The sequence below is a fragment of the Echiichthys vipera genome, assembly GCF_963691815.1.
Source record: "Echiichthys vipera genome assembly, chromosome: 2".
Classification (NCBI taxonomy): Eukaryota; Metazoa; Chordata; class Actinopteri; order Perciformes; family Trachinidae; genus Echiichthys; species Echiichthys vipera.
In genome coordinates this window covers 30,059,879-30,078,791 of record NC_139827.1, presented here as the reverse complement: position 1 = coordinate 30,078,791, position 18,913 = coordinate 30,059,879, and the positions used below count along the sequence as shown (strand labels likewise).

The 18,913-nt window shown below is 42.0% G+C and overlaps 1 protein-coding gene across 1 annotated transcript; it reads right to left on the bottom strand.

Moving 5' to 3' along the window:
* Positions 1 to 742: 742 nt before the first annotated feature.
* On the bottom strand, positions 743 to 17,398 carry p4hb (prolyl 4-hydroxylase, beta polypeptide). The gene is made up of 11 exons (XM_083935586.1): positions 17,091 to 17,398; positions 15,123 to 15,329; positions 13,719 to 13,852; positions 13,202 to 13,339; positions 9,304 to 9,408; positions 8,619 to 8,744; positions 8,254 to 8,454; positions 8,044 to 8,164; positions 6,292 to 6,473; positions 4,375 to 4,488; positions 743 to 2,305 (listed from the first exon to the last, which is right to left on the bottom strand). The coding sequence occupies exons 1-11, from the start codon at positions 17,227 to 17,229 to the stop codon at positions 2,231 to 2,233; spliced, it is 1,542 nt and encodes a 513-aa protein (XP_083791712.1). The 5' UTR covers positions 17,230 to 17,398; the 3' UTR covers positions 743 to 2,230.
* Positions 17,399 to 18,913: the final 1,515 nt, after the last annotated feature.

The following is an 18,913-nucleotide window of genomic DNA, read 5'->3' as shown; positions in this document are numbered from 1 at the left end:
GTAAAGGTTTTCAGGGGAAACGAGTGCTTTTCAGCAGTCCTAGTGGTGAGAGCAGGTACTATGATATTTACCATTTTTCACTATCTTAGCATTTAGCTAAATAGCTCTGAACACAAAGTGCAGTTTTGGATGAGAGGAAGATAATTTAATTTCACAGGTATTTGGTCATAAATCAGAGAAAAGGAAGAATGAATATTTGAACCGACAATGGCGCTAGATGAAGAGGAATAACCAAAGTCAGTTGGATTCATTATCTGGGCTCCTTGAATGTCTCTAGATTTCATGCCATCCGTCCAATATTATTGAGTTTCAGTGTGAATAACAATTGCTGACCAACATTGACACCATAGTGCCAGGGTCCTCGCCAACAGTGAATGACAGGAAAGAGAATACCTTTTGGTTTAGGACCATTTGTCCAACAAAACAAGCCGTTTGAGCTCTGGAAACTTGTAATGGGCATTTTGACTATCTCCTAACATGTTATACAGGCTAGGAAATAGACATATAGGTTTAAGCCCTGCAGTTACTGTTAAGACATTTAGATCTTATATTAGGCTCCAACTAGTGCTGCACTGTTTCAGCATTACATCACACACAGCTTCTTCTTCCTTTTTGTTGTGGAAGTTACTGTGCATCCAATGAGTGAATCCAAGGGTCATGTGTGGAATACAGTTGTCAATGAGGTGCACTTAAAGAACACAAATATGAAGACAATTGTATTTTTTTTCCAATTTTTCTTGTTTATTGGCCACCATTTCATGTTTTTCCACATCAATTTGGATATGATGGAATGCTTTGTTTAGTTTCCCCCACCGCTGTAGCTGTCAAACCCATCACCTTGCTCTACTCAAGCCTCCCCTCCCTGCCAAACACACAGTACATTCATCCTCCTGTTCATGGACAACCAGAAAATATGAACTAGTCTTTCAAGTCAATTTACACACCATTCACACAGCACACTCACTCCCTCACACACACACACTGCTGTTGTTGCAACAAGGGTGTTGGGTAGAGCCAAAAGGGATGCAGGAGGTACAGTATGGGTGAGGAGTGGGGCTGTGCAATTGTTCCCTCCCACTTCAGATATAAGAGACACTTCTCTCAGACCAACCTGACCAATAAACTGTACCAATCTCTGTCTGCTTTAGTAACCACAGTGAATCTCCGATTAGGCATAAATGCAGTGCGACCTATCCGAATTGGCTCCAAAAACCATCCCGGGTCTGAGAGTGTATCCAAGGGCCAACTCTACCCAAACAGGGCCAAGTGGCTACACCTGGGCACGATGGTACATTGTTAAAAATGTCAATAACTAAATTTTAAAAAAACAAAACAACTCATAGTGAAAGCAATTAAATAAAATAGGATTTCCCCTGAAAAGTTAACCTTGGTTCCTTTTAGAAAATAGTCAGTAGCCGTGCTAAAATGAGGAAAGTGAACTGAGATATTATTTGGGAATGAAGAAATAACAAAGGAGACCCCACTCCTCCCCCCACAAAAGAAAGAAAACTATTGGTCTCAGCTACAGACAGGGGGTCCTTTGTGCTACACTGGACAAGCTCTGTGGGGTTTATTTTAGTGAAGACATCAAAATAAACACATCTACAGGATGGCCCCTTGTCCCCTGAGAGATCAGTCCTTACAAAACCACCTCACAAAACTCTGGTCCTCTAGATTTCCATAAGAGGGGAAAGAACATTGGCAGCCCCCCCCTTACCTACAAATACAGGTTACAGCACTCATTTAGCTCATACCCACACTGAAGAATGGCAAAGCTTTTTTAAGAGGAGGGGAGCAAATTCAACAGGAAAAAAAACAAACGTTTTGAAAACTGGATCTCAATGCCACTTTTACATTTGGTTTAAAATATACAAGGCAAACAGCTGATGTTGAGCTTTGTAGAGAAGGCATTGAGGTCTCCCATAGAGGTGGTGCGCTGTTCCACAGAGTCCCCCCCAGGTGGGACAAGACGAGTCTGGCTAGAAGTGGCGAGGTTGGAGATGTGGCTGGCAGAAAAGGCCGTACCACGCCACTGATGGACTGACTGACCAACTGGCGGGCTGGCCAGCAGGCCGGCTGACTGACTGACTGACTGAGAGGCAGTTAAAGGGGAAGTATTAATGTTCACAGGACAGGGAAGGTCCACAAGGAAGTGAAGGTGGTGATGGTGACTGGTTGGAGGGGTTGGGGCAGGACTCGTCTCCTCTCTCTTTCTCTCCTCTGCCAGCTCTTACAACTCGTCATGTCCATCGTCGTCTTCACCATCAGAGTCTATGTCCTGACCATCGTCCACATCATCTAAATCCTGGAGAGCAAAGAAGAGGGGGATGTTGATTTAGCTGGAATCTCTCAAATCTGTCAAGCATGCAGGTCTACTTTACAGTGAATGCACAATGCCCCCCTCCACCCCACCCACACCTCACATTTACAAAACTATGCTGCAAGTTATAGCCTGCAACTGAACACAGACTAAACAAAGAAAATGCAGTTTTAAATACATGTGCACTCACACTTGGCTATTATGTAATCAGTACTATGTCGGTCGACCACTAATTTGAGAGGTCTGAACAAATCAAATCAATCGTCACTCAGCAGAACGTGTAATGAACACTGTCACGACTGCAGCTTGGCATATAGATGATGACATCTTCAGTTTGCACAGCTATTCTTCCGTGTCTTATCCGAGGACAGGTGGGTGAGGAGATAAGTCAGACACAGGTGGGCCCTAATGTTGACTGCAGATGTGTCTGCACGTGCCGCTTTTATCAGGTCTCCAGGCACAGCCCACTAAGAACAGCTGCAGGAGGTATTAGCACACAGCATTCAGCTGGGCTGCAATTAGACTTCTGAGAAGGGGGCGGCGTGCCAATAGAGCGGAAAGCTGCTAGAAAGGAGGATCCCCACTTATGTGTGATGGAAGCAGCAGATTTGTGGCACACAGGAAGGTATGGAAGAGGTATCCTCTACATCTCTTCCTCATTTTACACCAGGAGTAAGATTAGGAAAGGTTCCGTTTTTGGCATATTTTCAGGATGGACATTTTTCTTCAAATGGCTATTTATTCCTGACACCTTAAAACGCTCATGTTCATCAGGTTTTCTACTAGTGTATTGCAAGCCTGGCAGAGGGTCAATTTAAGCAGTATTTTTACGATATTTATTGAACTAAAATGTGTTTTGCAAGTAGCAAACTTCTTTAGGGAAAAACTCAGGAACATTCAGCACTAAACCTAAGCACTGAGTGTGCAGCTGAGAGTGTGCGTGTGACGCAAGTGTAAAGTTGAACAGAAAAAAATTGTCATTTCGGGTGTCTGACTCACCATGGACGGTGTGTGCAGGCAGCTCCCCCCTACCCGTGCAAAGCGATAGCGAACATTGAGTATCAATTAAGCAGTAAAGTTATAGCTGTGAACGTAGCAGTGCAGTGTGTACAGTGTATTTGAATAAATGCTACAACTCCTCAAGACCTAAGCCAAGTCCCCATGTGAAGGGGGTTAGCCCCGAAGTTAGCGTCATTTTCCGCTCGGGCTCGTTTAAGGTGGGATGACCTTGAAGGTGGACCGGCACTTGACCACAACTTTTCTGGCAGAAACCCTTGTTCAGTTATGGCACTCCCCCTCCCCCTGAAAAAGCCAAGTGGGTCAGTTCTAAGGTTACACCCTAAATCCTCTTGCCTTGGTCACATTAACCCATTTTGTGTAGCTTCAAACATGATGCCTCTAAAAGGCTTTGGGATTTTAATGAGACGTATACACGCACCTGAATCTGATCTCTAGACTTTAACAGCATTATATTTTAGTATTCATCTCCAAAAAAAAGTAATGCCAAAATAATGTTTAGAATAATAATGCACAGGTCATTGAAAACAAGCCCCTATTTCGGCATGCTAACTCTATGGCGGGGTTTTGATATGCTGTGTGTGTATTTTCTGGTTGAAAAAGACTTAAATGTACAATAAATCCCCTAAACACTTATTATCCACTGAGCAGCAACAACAACAACAGAGAAAGAGGAGGACAATCAGCCTGTAAATCCTCACGCTGCAACTACTCTTTCAATTTAGCAGCTGTTGTTCTCGTTTTAGTCACTGTCATCTCCAGTTTCCATCATTTATGGCGACCTCTTCTATATGAATATGTGCACAGTGGTGTTAAATATCAGTACACACTCTCTCTCATGACAAAGTCCAGAGCACTGCATAAAAAAGCTAGCCTTTTGTGTAAGCATACTGCTTCTTTTATGTATTGTATTGGAAACATCAAGAGGACGTTAACATATTATTGGTCTAGCTACATTTATTGAAGCTCCAGCAGCTTCTTCTTTTACTGCTCTGCTTCCTAAAGCACATTAATGCATCTCACCCAGATGATCTTACCTCTGCATCTAGATCGTCGTCGTCGTCTCCTGCAGGGGCACCGCCGTCCTTACCGCCACTCTCAAGGAACTTAGTGAAACCTTCCAGTGTTCTCTCCCCGTTGTAATCAATCACCTGTTGATCAGACATTACTTCAGATAAACCTCCAAGATTGTGTAGAATCTAGAATATGCAGATGTGTTGGAGAGATTTTGCTGATTTTAATACAGGACTGTGTCATGGCAATGTGGGTATTGTGTTAATGGTGTTTGGCCTGTCTCTGGTGGAAGTCCCTGTGGAACAGAGCATTGGAGATCTGCCAATATCCTCCGATGCTCCGTTCTTTAAGCCACCGAGACAGGTCAAGCGCCGTTCATCTGAATAATAATAATAGTCACATTGTCATAACACAGACCTGGATTAAAATGGTCAAAGTATCTCTTTAAATGCAAAAACAGAAATAGCACTGAGCCTTTGACACCCAACTGTGCCATTTGAAAGCAGCCGATAAAGTCTGGCACTCAAACGGTGCCAATAAGTTGTCCAAGGGTGATGTATGATCAGTAACACAGCAACAAGCAGGTGGGATAGATGATAAAATTAGGCTGCACATTAAAAGGACAATCGAAGGACATCTCCAAGCATTTCGTTTTTAGCTACTAAATCGGGCCAAAATGACTTCATGGCTGCAGCCCCGTCCTTTCTTATGGCGCACTCACACTGTCCTTCCGCACCAGGCCAAAACAGGTTATTCGGCTAAAGCCTAGTGCATTTGACCAGTGTGAGTGCACCTGCTCTACGCATAACTACGGCCAGCTGGCCTTCCACGGCCTTTCTGGAGAGGTGGGCTTTTGTAGAGCGTGCGCACGTGCACGAGCACGAGGCCTACGGCGGTTCTGATGTAATTTCTGTGCGCCTGTTCGGACATAGAAAATAGAAGGACGGACCATGCACGGACATTTAACAACAACAATGGCAGCGAAACGTCCACGTTGGTGTGATGCGGAGGTGGAGTGTTTACTGCAGATTTGGTCGGATGAAAATATTCAAAAACAGTCGAAAAGACGCACAAAAACTCAGAAGTCTATTGAAAGATTTGTAAACAAAGCGACGCATCGCGATGACGTCAATCAATGCATGTGACGTGTTACGACGTGATTACGTATGGACAGGCAAGAAGCATTGGCCGAGGCCCAGGTAGTGCGAGTACAAACGGGCTGGCAAGCGGGGGGGAGAGGGAGGGGAGACAAGTACCCTAAAGCAAGGGGCACGGTGCGGAAGGACAGTGTGAGTGCGCCCTTAGCCTTCTCCTGGGTCTTCTGCATGATTTATCTAAGTGGGGTCATGGGCTAATCCTTAGACTTACTATAGGGTGGCCCCAGTATATGCCACTCAATTATTATTGCTACACTGAAGGCTGGCACGTGAATGCCGAAAGGAGCACTATGGAGAGGGACAGCTGCAGGCAGAGAGACTCAGTGTGAGTGAAGTCATTGAGCAGGAATCTATAAGAACTAACATAACGGTGCAGAAACATACAAGGAGGTGAGCTCACGTTTCCAGACAAGGTTAACGCTGCTAAATCAAGAGACACATTGATCAATATATCTCACAACTGCAAAGGCATGTAATGAATGAGCTGGCAAAAACGAATATTACAGGTGGAAAGGCTACGGAAGCTCGCTGCTTTTTTATTTTTAATACGTTTTTGTTGTTGATTGAGGACATGAAAACGTCTTTGGTTTAGTAAATTTCTGCTCTGTCAGCTGGGGAAGGCAAGTTATTGCGCCGCTGTCACTCGGCTCAGCAGACAGATTTTGTTAAATGGGGAAGATCCTGACAAAAACTGATGAGAGTTGAATATCTAATCTCTGTCTGCCTATGGATCAAATAGAGTAGAGAAAAGAAAATATTGTCTAGACAGTTAAAAACCCTCACCTTGCGCTCTTCTCCTGCAGGGAAGAACTTAAGAGTGGGGAAGCTGTGCACTTTGACGTCATCGATCTCGTTGGCTGTAGAGTCCATCTTAGCCACGATGATGTCAGCACTGTCCTTATACTTCTCTCCAAGCTTCTCCCAGATCGGTGTCAGCTGTTTGCAGTGTCCACACCAAGGTGCATCTGGAATACCACAACAAAATGTATATATTTATATAAAGTTTAGTCTTTTATCATTTTAGACTTGCACTTTCCATCCATTTTTAATGTTAAAAAAAAACCCAACACATTATTTTTCCTCATACTGTCTGTCTGAATAAACATTCACCCCGTCTGAAACGCTCCATTTTAGCGGCTGTCTCTTTAAAGACACCCTTGTGAAAAAACACTGTATGCTCTAATTGGTCAGGATTTGTGGTTCTTTCACATCTGCTTTCTCAGCATCTCTGCACCATCATTCCAGCTGGGTATAGTATAGTTGTGACTTCACAACTATACAGAAGTTCTTAAGGCTTTAAAAAAGGCACAGTTTCTGAATATGGGTTCACCTCAACACGCTTTATGATTAAAAAAAAACCCTGAACTTTTACAAAATGGGACCTTTAAATTAGGCTCAATGATCAATATATGGTTTGATTTCAGACAGGCCTATACATCCTGCTGCAATGTACAGCTGGAAGCAGGAAACACACACCGACTAAGTCACATGCCGCCTCAGCTTCATGACCCTGCTCCTGTTGACTGGCCAGGAAACCCCCACCCCCCCGCACGTGTCGGCTGATTCTTTAAAAAAACAAGTGCAAATTTAGATTTGGATTGCTGTAAAATAAATATCTAGCAGCTATATTTAACTGAGCGGGTTAGTGAGCCCCTAGCATCAACTCTTGGTATTTGAAAAGGGCTTAGCACAAAGCACAGCAAGGAAGGGCAAGATTTGAGTTTCAGACACTGAAGCTTTTGCCAAATCTCCAAGCCAAGGCTCCATCGCTAACTGCTAGGGGTGTGACGAGACACTCAGCTCACGAGACAAGACACGATATTGGGAGATGAGACAAAATTTTAACACGGTTTCTAACTTCCAGTATTTTCTTTTCTTTATAGGTGCAGTTTTTTAAGGAGAGAGCTGTGGTAGCCATGGTGTACGGCACTCATGCCCGTATACTCCCGCAAGGCAGGGGGGCACCGCCTTCCAAAGGGCCCCGCCCCCGCCTGTCAACATAGACTCTATGCTCCACACAGTCAACCACCACTTGCTCATCTCACAGAATAGAACCATTTTCATTTTGTTAAATATATCCTTTCCTCCCGCTGTATGTGTTTGGAACATATGAACCGTATCTTCATTGACTGATCGGCTCAGTCTGTGTGCATCACCTTCCTCACTTGCTGCACTGGGCGGGTGGGGCAAAGCAAAGTTGTGTGAGAGATGGTCGGGGAGAGGAGAAATAAGCAAACTTACGGCTCCATGAAAGAAACAAATAACATTATTTTAACGCAACATAAATCTTGATTTACACACTATTGTCCTGTATCATGTTTGAAAATATATCAATATATTTTAAAGTCTTGAACTATCGCCCAGCCTTATTGAGAGTGCAAATTCCAAAGCAAGCTGGGAGCAGAGCTACAAACAGACGCCCACTTTTATACATTGACAGACCTGTGATCAAGTCATTGTAAAATAAAACGTATTCATGAATATATGTTAATGATGTTAACATGGAAATGTTTGCTAATGAGAGGAAGCTCTTACAGAATTCCACAAAGACGTTCTTAGAGGAATCGAACGCGATCTCCTCAAAGTTCTTGCCGACCAGAATCTTGACGGGGGTTTTGTCCCAGTCTTCAGGGATGTCTTGACTCATGAGGTGGGGCTGTAAGAGAAGAATTAACTCGACATTAATCACATATATTTATTACGTACATGTGCTGCCATCACAAACCACTCCTCTCTCTCCCTCACCTTGAGTTTGCCTTCAGTGAACAGTGTGCAGAAGCTGATAATGCTCTCTGCTGTAATCGCGTCACTCTCTGGCTTGTACTTGGTCATCTCGTCCTCCAGGGTGATGAGGCGGATGGCAGGGCACTCCTCTTTCTTCAGACCGAAGAACTCCAGGATGCGCTGGTTGTCATCTACGTCGCTGTCAATGAAAATGAACAGGATCTGGACAGGGGAGACAGGATATGTCAATATTTGACATCGTCTTTACAGATCATTCAAAATATTGTATGCGTGCTAAGTCTTAGATTGAAATGTGTGTGTTCAGTGTACACAGAATGCATATCCACCCTATTTGACTGGTTAAAGTGCATTGCCAGTTCACCTACCCGACCCTTGAATCCCTCTGCAGCTTTCTTAAACTCTTCCATTTTGTCCTGGAAGTCTGAAGCAGTTTTTGGCAGAAACATGAGGATGTGGGACTTGATTTCTCCACCGAAGATTTTAGGGGCAGTCTGCGGGAGAAAGAAATATACATGTTTGAGTTGATGAGATAACATGTGGAGTTCAGTGTTTCCCCAACGACAACCCCAGCCCCCCTTGAAAGTCAAGTTAATTTTATTTAATTGTATTTCTGAATAGCGTCAGATCCCAACAGGAGTCATTTAAGGATCCCATTACTATAGAACAGCTCTTCACTTTGTCCTTTTAGTAAACACACTAAACAGCCTTATGTTATTTATCTTATTTACATGACAGCATGTAAATTCTGTCTCTACATGGTTTCCTGTTTACATTTCTCAGAAAACTCCGACATCGTTGGAGATTCACTTGTTCAAAGATCGTTTTTTTAAATTGTTTGTGAAGAGGCTCCACTCCTAACAGGGAAAACGAAACTGAAACTTATCAGAGATCCTTTATTATTTAGAAGATGATTTTGAGAAGATGATTCAGTCATACAAAAAACAACTTAAACAGTATCAAACAAACTGAAATTTGTTCTTTATTTCATTGTGCTTGAAACCAAAAAGCGATTTCTGATATAACTTAGTGTGGAGTGGCTCCAGTTGTTACCTGCTCTGTGAACTCAATAACCAGAGGCAGCTGGTTGGACTTGACGAAAGACAGGAGGTTTTCTTTGGTCAGCTCTCCATCAAAGGTATTGCGTCCTTCATCAAACTGTGGAGGAAACATGGAAACATTTCAATATAAATACTATCCATCCATCTAGTCTGCCTGTGAACACCAAACATAGATTTACCGGACGAACCACTTTAAAAACCCCAGTAAACCCCCACCTGACAGAAGAGCCAGCAGCCAAAATTGACTTTTATTAAGTGTTAAGAATAGCAGTGGTACAGCTGTGCCAAGCAACCCTTACTGATATACAATAGGAAAAAGGACATTTAGCCGGTGGCATACTGCCAGCCCTGAGGGCACTGACCAAGGCTGTGAAACTAATCTTCGGACCTCATTGCGATAAACAAGTGATAGCCATCAGCTGTTTATCGAGACTGAGCCCCTGTTTTCGGAGAGTCTGTCTAACTGCAAGCAACAAGCCCACATGAGAGTGGTGTTGTATCAGGGTCAAGTTACCAACATGGATCAGCGGCCAGACAATGCCAGTGGGAGGACTGAGCCTTAGTCCATGTGCAAAAATGAAAAGAGATCATCTGTAACTCATAGGATTGAGTGCAGAAAAATGCAGAGATATTTAGACTTTGTTGTTTCTTGTTGAAGCAGCTGTTAACATTTCATTATCGATTTACTGCACACTATGAAAATGTCACAAACAGTGATGCCCATCACAAGGTACCAGAATGAAATGTGATATGGCATGCAGGACTGTTAAATTAATCAGAATATACTAGGGGTGTGACAAGACCCTCACCTCACAAAACTAGACGGTACACGATATGGAGTCCACAAAAACGAGACAGTTTTGAACACTATTTTTAGCTTCCAGTATTTTCTTTACAGACGTGGTAGATTTTAGCAGAGAGCTGTGGGGGTGCTGCAGGTGTCTTTGCATGGCCCTTGTGTTAGCCGAGGTGTAGTACTCAGGCTGGTTCAGTGTCAGCAAAGTAGGTACCGGCACTGAACATATAACTTGTAGCCAAATGTTAAGGAAGCAACAGGGGCCCACGTGTTACGTGTTTGTGTTACAGGGGCATTATCTTCTTAAATATTGTTCTTGTCTTATCTGTCACTGTGTTGCCATTTATCCACATACATATTAATAGACAACTTTTCACGCCAACAATTCGGTTCAAAATAATTCAAGGATTGAAGTTATATTTGACCTGCAACTGTGTATTCAAACTCAAAATTAAATAATGTGTCGAGATTTGATTTAGAGTTAGATTTGCCTGGCCACAAGCACACATTAGCTGATAAATGCTTCACTATGTTCACCAGCTAGTCTCTAACTGTTTGCTGCTGAGCAGCTAGTGTACAGTGAGCTTTAGAGCCACTCACGAGCATGGTGAGAGTGACTGAAAACAGAAAAGTTGTGGACAGCCAAACATTAAGTTGAACTCCCTTTAAAAGCTCAGTGATCAAGGGGAGCTGCAGAATCATGTAAAAAATGTCTGTAGGTTCATTCCTCCTTTCAAATTGTTGTTTGATTATCTACTTCATTCAATTCGATTAGTCACCATTTGTATTTGAGAAGCAGCTTATGAGTTTCAAACATTTGAGCTTCTTATAGGAACACAAGAGATGCAGTCACTTAAACCCGAGCTTTGTGAGCAGCACGAATCAGACTTCATTATCACAATCATTATTTATATGAGCAGCTCTTATTGTTTAGTTATATATTAATTTAATGTTTGTTCACTGTGCGCCAGAGCACAGTGGCATTATTCACTGTGTTTATCTTCATTAAATCGCCTGAAAACGACATCAGGCCACACACCATTAAACACAGACTGCAGAGTTATAACTCGACCCAGCCAGACATTTCTGTTCTCGGCTGAGACGGACGGCACAGCGCTGCAGTGTTTCGGTTTTTACACTGTATAAATTTGCTGATTTCCTTTGCTCAGAACAGTCAATGAATTTGAGCCTGCTTGACAGTATTTTAGGCCTAACATTGTTGTAACAGAGCAGCCAATATTGGTAGCAGAGCAACAAGTTAGTAGACTGCTGAGTCACTCCTGCAGCTGCCTGCTGTGCACCCAGCCCCAGCATGATGAGAAGAGGGAAAAGAGACTAAAGACAGCAAAACACAGTAAAGACTCACACACTGAGCCAAAATGGAAAAACTGTGCTGCAACACGTGTCTTTCAGATTTATTAGAGTGCATAATAATAATAACAGTTTTGAAAATAATAAAAAAAATACTCAAATTCCAAAATTCAAAACTGAATAACTATACAACTAACGAATATCTAAATATTAGTGTCCAGCCCTACACAATTTTATATTGACAGATGAACTGGACCTTGACCCACTTTGACAAATCCAAACCCCGACTTAGATACCGTTGTGCTGATAAGTAAGCCAAATGATTTCTGACATAACCTGAAAGGGATGATTATAGACCATGCCGGATAAAAGAAAAGCCTCAAGAAAACAACACATCTTCAGTGAGCAAATAAGGAAGGAAAGACAGCCTAATTGGGCTACACAGATAGCACCCACCTGCCATCCATTCATCCTATGCTCATAGCCAATGGGGCTAGTTGAAAGATGCACCATCACCTAATACAGCTCTTCACCATTCATCACCATGAGCTCAACATGCTGAGGTCATTCACCGGGTGGGTTGAGCAACAGGCCCAAAGGCGGGCGCACGTCTAAAACGCACCTCAGACGAGCTGAGATTAGCAACAGAGAGATGATACTGTGAGGTCGACAGCATCACATTACCAAAGTGTAAATCAAAAACACTGGAGGTGTCTTCAACAGCTCGTCTGTCAACAGTAATATGTGACGGTGTGTTTGAGGCAAATGCAAGGCCCCTTATAACCTATTTACAATAAAAAATGACTACAACTGGTGGCAGTGAGTAAACACTTAAACTAATCACGAGGCAAGCAACTAGAGAATCTGTCTTACAAGATGTGATGCAACCCAAGGCTGTGGAAGGAGGCTAGGACACCAAAAGAAAATGGCGTTGCTTTAGGGTATGTCCATAGACTGTATAAAAACTGGACGTAGCTTCTCTGTCAAGGTCCGTTCTCTCAACTTGATTCAATCGTACTCTCCTACGCGAGTCTCAATCTTGTCAGACTTAAACTCCACCTCATTTGCTCTTACCAAAAAAAAGGGCATTTATGTGACATGGGTGGAGGAGGGGGACACGTCCATCTGGCTGGCATATACCTCCAGGAGAAGTGAGGGCCAGGGGCTAGCTGTCACTCAAGAGGCTGCCCCCTATTTATTCATAAACTTTAACCTCCAATAAAAAATAAAAAAAAAAAACCCCTCAGTATTGTCATGGAGATATGACCTAAACATACAGACTAGAATATTTTTTTTGTACCAGGCCTTAAACAGGTTTAATTATGCTGGGAAAATGGCCTGTTTAACATGGGGGTCAATGAGAAACTGCTCTATTATGAAACCTGCCCCTAGTGGACACTCAGAACTGACGCATTTGGAGCTTCCTAATTGGATCAACCAGGAAGTCACTGTGGTTGGGGCATGGGTATGAAGCATACACAGTTGAACTGGAGCTGTGCTATTTGAGGCTTCCAGCAGATGGCGCTAGAATTAAAGTAATTAGTGAAAAAAATCAGTGCAATAGAAATCAAGTATGATTACTTTCCAGAACAACTGTGCATGAGTCATACCCCCAAGCTCAGCCATTCTTTTTGGTGTCTCAGGCTCTTTCTACTAGTCTTGATACAACCAAAGCGTGCTCATGTTTGAATACAGAAATGTAAATTTGAGTGCTGTTTATGCTCTATGCACCGTATGTGTTAATGTGACATCTAAATGAACAGTGAAGAGAACTTGAAGTTACCTTCTTGAAGAGGACAACACTGTCCTTGGTGACCTCAAATTTGGCAAAAACAGCATCGTCGGCGGTCATGGCATAAGGAATGTCATCTGTGGCTTCAGCTGCTTTTTCGTAGGCCTTGGCGCCGGCAGAGTCAGCATCCTACAGACACATAAAAACCTTCTTTAAGATAAAGCACTGTGCAAGTGACGCCCAATGATTAAAACGTACTTTTAAACATTTAAACTGCACAATTTTAGATGAAGATTACGCCAGAAAAAATATATTTGAATAATGAAGATATTGAACAGCCCCAAATGTAATACTGTGCTTTTGAGATGCTTGATATTCCAAACATTAATATTAACAATGCACTTTGAGATATCATACTGTATGCATTTGGGAAAGTTACTTTATAACATCATCAAGCGAAGAATTTAACCAAAAAGTACGTATCCAATATAAACGGAAGAAGGTTTATTACAAAAATGACTTTTATTTAAATATGAATTTATTGTATTCAGGGCCTAAGAGATCCTACCTTAAAGAATCCGATGACTGCCACTTCGTTGTCAGCGATCAGAGACTCTGCCTCAGAGACTCCAGCCAGGGTGGCGACGGCCGGTCCTGTGCGCTTCTTCAGCCAGTTGACGATATCATCGGCCTGCCTGCCAGCTGCAACACAACAGCAGACAAGAACTCAAGCACTTCTGGTTAAAAGACACAAGTTGAATGCTAAAACACTGAAATAAACTATGCAGAATCTGATCAGCTTCATGCATATTTGGAATGTATGACAGAGCCAAAGATACAGATAGTGATGTACCAAAACTCAGCTAGCTTGAAATTAAATACTCTAGTGCCTCAGGGGTGCAGATGTTAAGTCAATTCAGACTACCTCTCCTGTGATCAGACTGAATATGTGCAGACACACAGACAACCTTCATAGATTTTCTGGTGTGAAAGTTTAAGTGCATTTTGAAAGTGAAAATAAGTCAACAGAAAAAACAACAACAAAAAACACATCATACATCTGAAACCTCTAGCAAACAGCTTGCAACTTCAGATGCCAATAGAGAACTACTCATTGGATTTCACTTTCAAAGCCAAGCACCATGTTATAATAAGTGAAATAGAGAAATTAAAAAGCTTATGCCAATTCTGTGAGGCTGCAAAAACACATCTTATGAGTAATTAAAGTGGGTTGAATGACAGATCGGGTGATGCAACATAGTAGTAATTTCACAGTTGTTCCTGTTGCTGAAGTGATACAGCACGTAGTCTTGAGGTTTTGTGGTAGTCATTCCCACATTAAAAAGACTTCCCAACCTACTCTCCAAGCCCAGGCCAGCAGAGAAGAGGCAACGTGAAGAACTGCACATAACTCCACTGGCTCAGAGTCAGCATGAGGAGGAACGAGCAGCGAAGGCCCAACCCACATTTTGTCTCAGCTGTGGTGCTCAAAGCTGATTGGCTGACTCACTTACAGCTTATGCTGCTGTGCAGCTCATATTACCAGGGTGAAGAATGTCATTGTCAGAATGGATTCTTTATGCCATCTATGAATCCTTTCATTAGATTATATTATGAAATAATGTTCACTCACTTTCCTATGACAGGAGTTACTTAAGATTACATCACTTTGTGGGGGAAAAAAATCTCCCATTCATTAAGCTGCAATGGTAGAGAAAAACCAAGTGGCACTGTTGGCAAAACAGACACTTAACCTTTTATTTCAGAAATAGGTGGATGACTAAATTAAAATACAGTTATATTGTGTAATTTGGGAGAACATGAACATTATAAACATCCAATCTTAATCAAACATACTAGTACATAAAACCCTTTTCTGTCATAAACTCAGAGTTCATTTCCCACCACTGCCTCTAACTAATCTATCTCCTGCAAACAAGTCTGTGTGAATAAAAACCACAATAATGCTCACCAGAGTACTCTTTGGGTGACTCCTTCTCTCCGCCCTTAAAGAACTTGATGGTGGGGTATCCCCGCACGCCGTACTCTTGGGCCAGTTCGGTCTCCTCTGTGGCGTCCACCTTACCCAGGCGGACCAGTGAGCCCTCGGTCTTCAGCGCGGCAGCGGCCTTTGCATACTCTGGAGCCAGGGCCTTGCAGTGACCACACCATGGGGCATCTGCAGGAGTATCAGAAGGACATTTAGCAGGGCACACGCACACATTTTTATTTTTGTGGATAGGCAAACCAGATTTAGAGTGTTGATCATCTTAGCACTAAAAAAAATCCTTCACAATGCTTTTAAGCTACATTTTATCATATCAAATATGAGAAAATTAAAAAATGCAATATATGGAGCGCCAAAAAGCTTTTGTTATTAAGGATTACCGAATTGCATGATTTTTTTGATGATCACTCAAACAAAAACTCTATACCTTAATGAGTAACTCAGCTCTTGAGCAAGACACTGTCCCGCTTATACAGAGCAGAATATAGTGGTTGATTCATCGAGCGATCAAGGGACAGAATTGAATGAATGATTACATGTTCACCAATGGATGTAATTCTAACTTAAATATCATTAGGTTTTGGACTGCTGGTTTAAGCAAACAAGCAGTTTGAGGACATGAGCTCTGGCTCTGGGAACTTTTTCCTACCATTTTCTGACATGTTATAAACTAAACATTATATATAAAACACAAAAATGTCCAACAGATTAATTGACGGTGAAAATAACCAAGTGGCAACCCTATATTAATATGTTTCCAGTCAACTTTTTACAAGGGAATACTTTGAACCTAAAAGTAACACCTTTGAGTGGATGGAGCAAACTACCATCAAATGCAGGACAACTTCATTTCTACTGTGGTTTTATTTGTAAAGGTCTGGAAACAAATTCCAAACAGATACTCAGGAATGACACGTCGAATAAAATGCCCTCCATTGCATCACCTGAGATTCTTGAGAAACAACAAAACTTCCGTGTCCCAGGTCCAGGCACTATAAACGCACAGATGAACTTTTGTAAAGTACACGTCAACCTAGCTCCACATCCCAGTAAGATCCCGCCCAGTTGGCAAATAAATGAGCAAAAACCAGAAGGCCTGCATCCCGCCCATCCTGAGCTCATTGGAGAATCTTCCCCACGGCCATCTCTGACTGGTCCACTGATTTGTCATAATACATGAGCAGGTCAACAATCTGACAAAAGTGTAGCGGGATGGGCCCGCCTGCAGGCTGTGAAGAAGTGCTTTGACACGCACACTCATCCCATTATTAAGAAAGAACCTAAGAACTGCATGAACTACACAGTAAACGAGACATCCAGGTTGCACAGAAACATGCAATATGAAAACACAGCAGGTAATCGAAACTAACAGCCCCACACTTGACTGCTTCACCTAACGCGACTCTTCGCTCCTGGACGTTAAAGATTATGTTATTACAGTGATAACAGTGCGGCATGGAGACCTACTATTCAGATTTCGATTACACCCTGAAGCTATTACTAAATCAAAGCAAACATGTGGCTATACAGGAATAGCAGTGGGAATAACGTCAGTAGTAAAAGGAGTTGGGGTGTCACGGCTAGTTTGGTACCCTCACCAGAACCCGTTCACACTTTGTGGATACTCGGGGCTAGCTCACGTTCATGGAAATAGTCTGACATAAAGAAAATTCAAAAACAACGCCCCGTCCATTTTTTTGCCCCATTTGAACTGCGGTGAAGTAGCTGGTGTGAAACTATGTGCAATGTATTCACACACAGACGCAGAATTAAGCAAGGCACCAGTGAGTTAGCCACTATCAACAGCAACTTGTCACAAGTGTCGAAGTTGAATGCTAACATTAGCACAGGCTGAATTTAGCTAGCTAACCGGCGACACTGTTGAATACGGCTATCTCTAGCTGCACACACCGTAAAGCTACTGTTACTCACAGAATTCAACCAGGATGTTAGGGTGAGCTGCGAGAGCCTCGTCGAAGTTACTTTTCTTCAGCACCAGGACGTCTTCTTCCTCACCGAGCTCGGCTCTGCTGGCCACCGCCAGTGAGCAGATGAGCAGAAACTTCAACATAGTTACCGTCGAGTATTGTTCCTGACACAGAGACGAGAGCTGCAGACACGGTCGGCTACGGTTGAGCTGTGAAATTGGTCTTAGTTTGGGTCTTTTTTGCTGGTTCTCGGTTGGGAGAGTAGCTGGTATTTTGTGTCTACCGCTACTAACGTGGCATCGCACGCAGAAACCGGAGGGGTCAGCCGTAGTGCGCATGCGCATTTATCAGGCCGAAAGCAGTTCGTGTTGAAATGTGACTGGACCGCAGCACACAGCACCTGGAAGTGAATGAGCGGCGCTCCCTGCTCTGTGCTGGCGTGTCTGCACATCAGCACACCAGCCTGAGCACTGATAACACCGAGGAGCTGTACGGGAGAACACCGTGTTTAAGCGTTTACACTGTTTAAAATAGACACAGTCAGCCAACGGTTAACACAGTTTCTATTAGATTGCAGCTAAATCACGTAGTATGCTATTCTTTTTGATTTATTCAAATGTGTGAAAGCCTACACGTACAGTGAAATATGTAAACTGTGGGTGTTTACGAAAAGAAAATCTGACTGCGGGCTATAGTTATAGTTATGAATGAATGAATGCTTTATTTCAAACATGTGAAAAATATATTACACTTTAACCACTAGTCATTAAAACCATTTGTATGTTTGAAAAGGAGTAGGAAGAAGCATTCGCTTATTAATTCCTACCCCTTCTCCACCTAGTACCTAGTACTATAGGTTTTCTTACTTCCTGTGGATCCTGTTTTTTTTGGTATGGCAAAATGTGAGAACCCTAGTGTTTGTATATATATATATATATAAAATCAAATGTCAGAATATTGCACAAAAATATGTATGTACTATAATTATAATTATTATCATCATCATATATATATATATATATATATATATATATATATATATATATACATAGTATATATATAGTAGCTGGCTTTGTATTTAACTCTAGGCCTAACTGATGCAATTTTTGGGATATGAGGGGGAGGTTTTTGGAGATGTGTCTTTGTGTTTACAAAGGGGACAGGCCAAAGTCTGAATGATAAGTATGGTGTGTCGTTATGTTCTGCCACTGTAGAGAAAAATAAACGCTTGCCATATTTAAATATTGATTATATCTTGGTGGGATAAGTGTTTCAGGGTTGGCACCTCTTACTTTGACACGAAGCTTCGTCCGTTTACCCTTTACAAATGACATGGTGTTTGTAATTACCAGGGTCATTTTATACATTAGATTATAAATAATAATAATAATTTATAATCTTTTGGAAAAATCCAAATCAAATGTCAGAATATTGCACAAAAATATGTATGTACTATTATTATTATTATTATTATCATCATTATTATTATCATTATTAATATTATATACAGTGCAGCCACAAACATCAGTTCTACAAATATTATTTATATTTCTTTAAAGATTTAAAAACATTTTCAGTACAAATAAAATGAATTTAGCGTATTCAGCATTCACAGTTGATCAAATCAAACGTTTCTTACAAAAACAGCACTAACAGGTGTGGACTGTATTCTACAATGCGTTGGATGCTGTTTCTTTTGTGTCCCAAAAGCAGTTCATGTTGCTGCATGCGTACATGAACTGATGAAGCCTCTTGGATGAGAGGTGAAACGTCTTCCTAGACAGATAACCAAGTCCAGTTGCTTTTGACTGAAATTGCTTTGGGGAT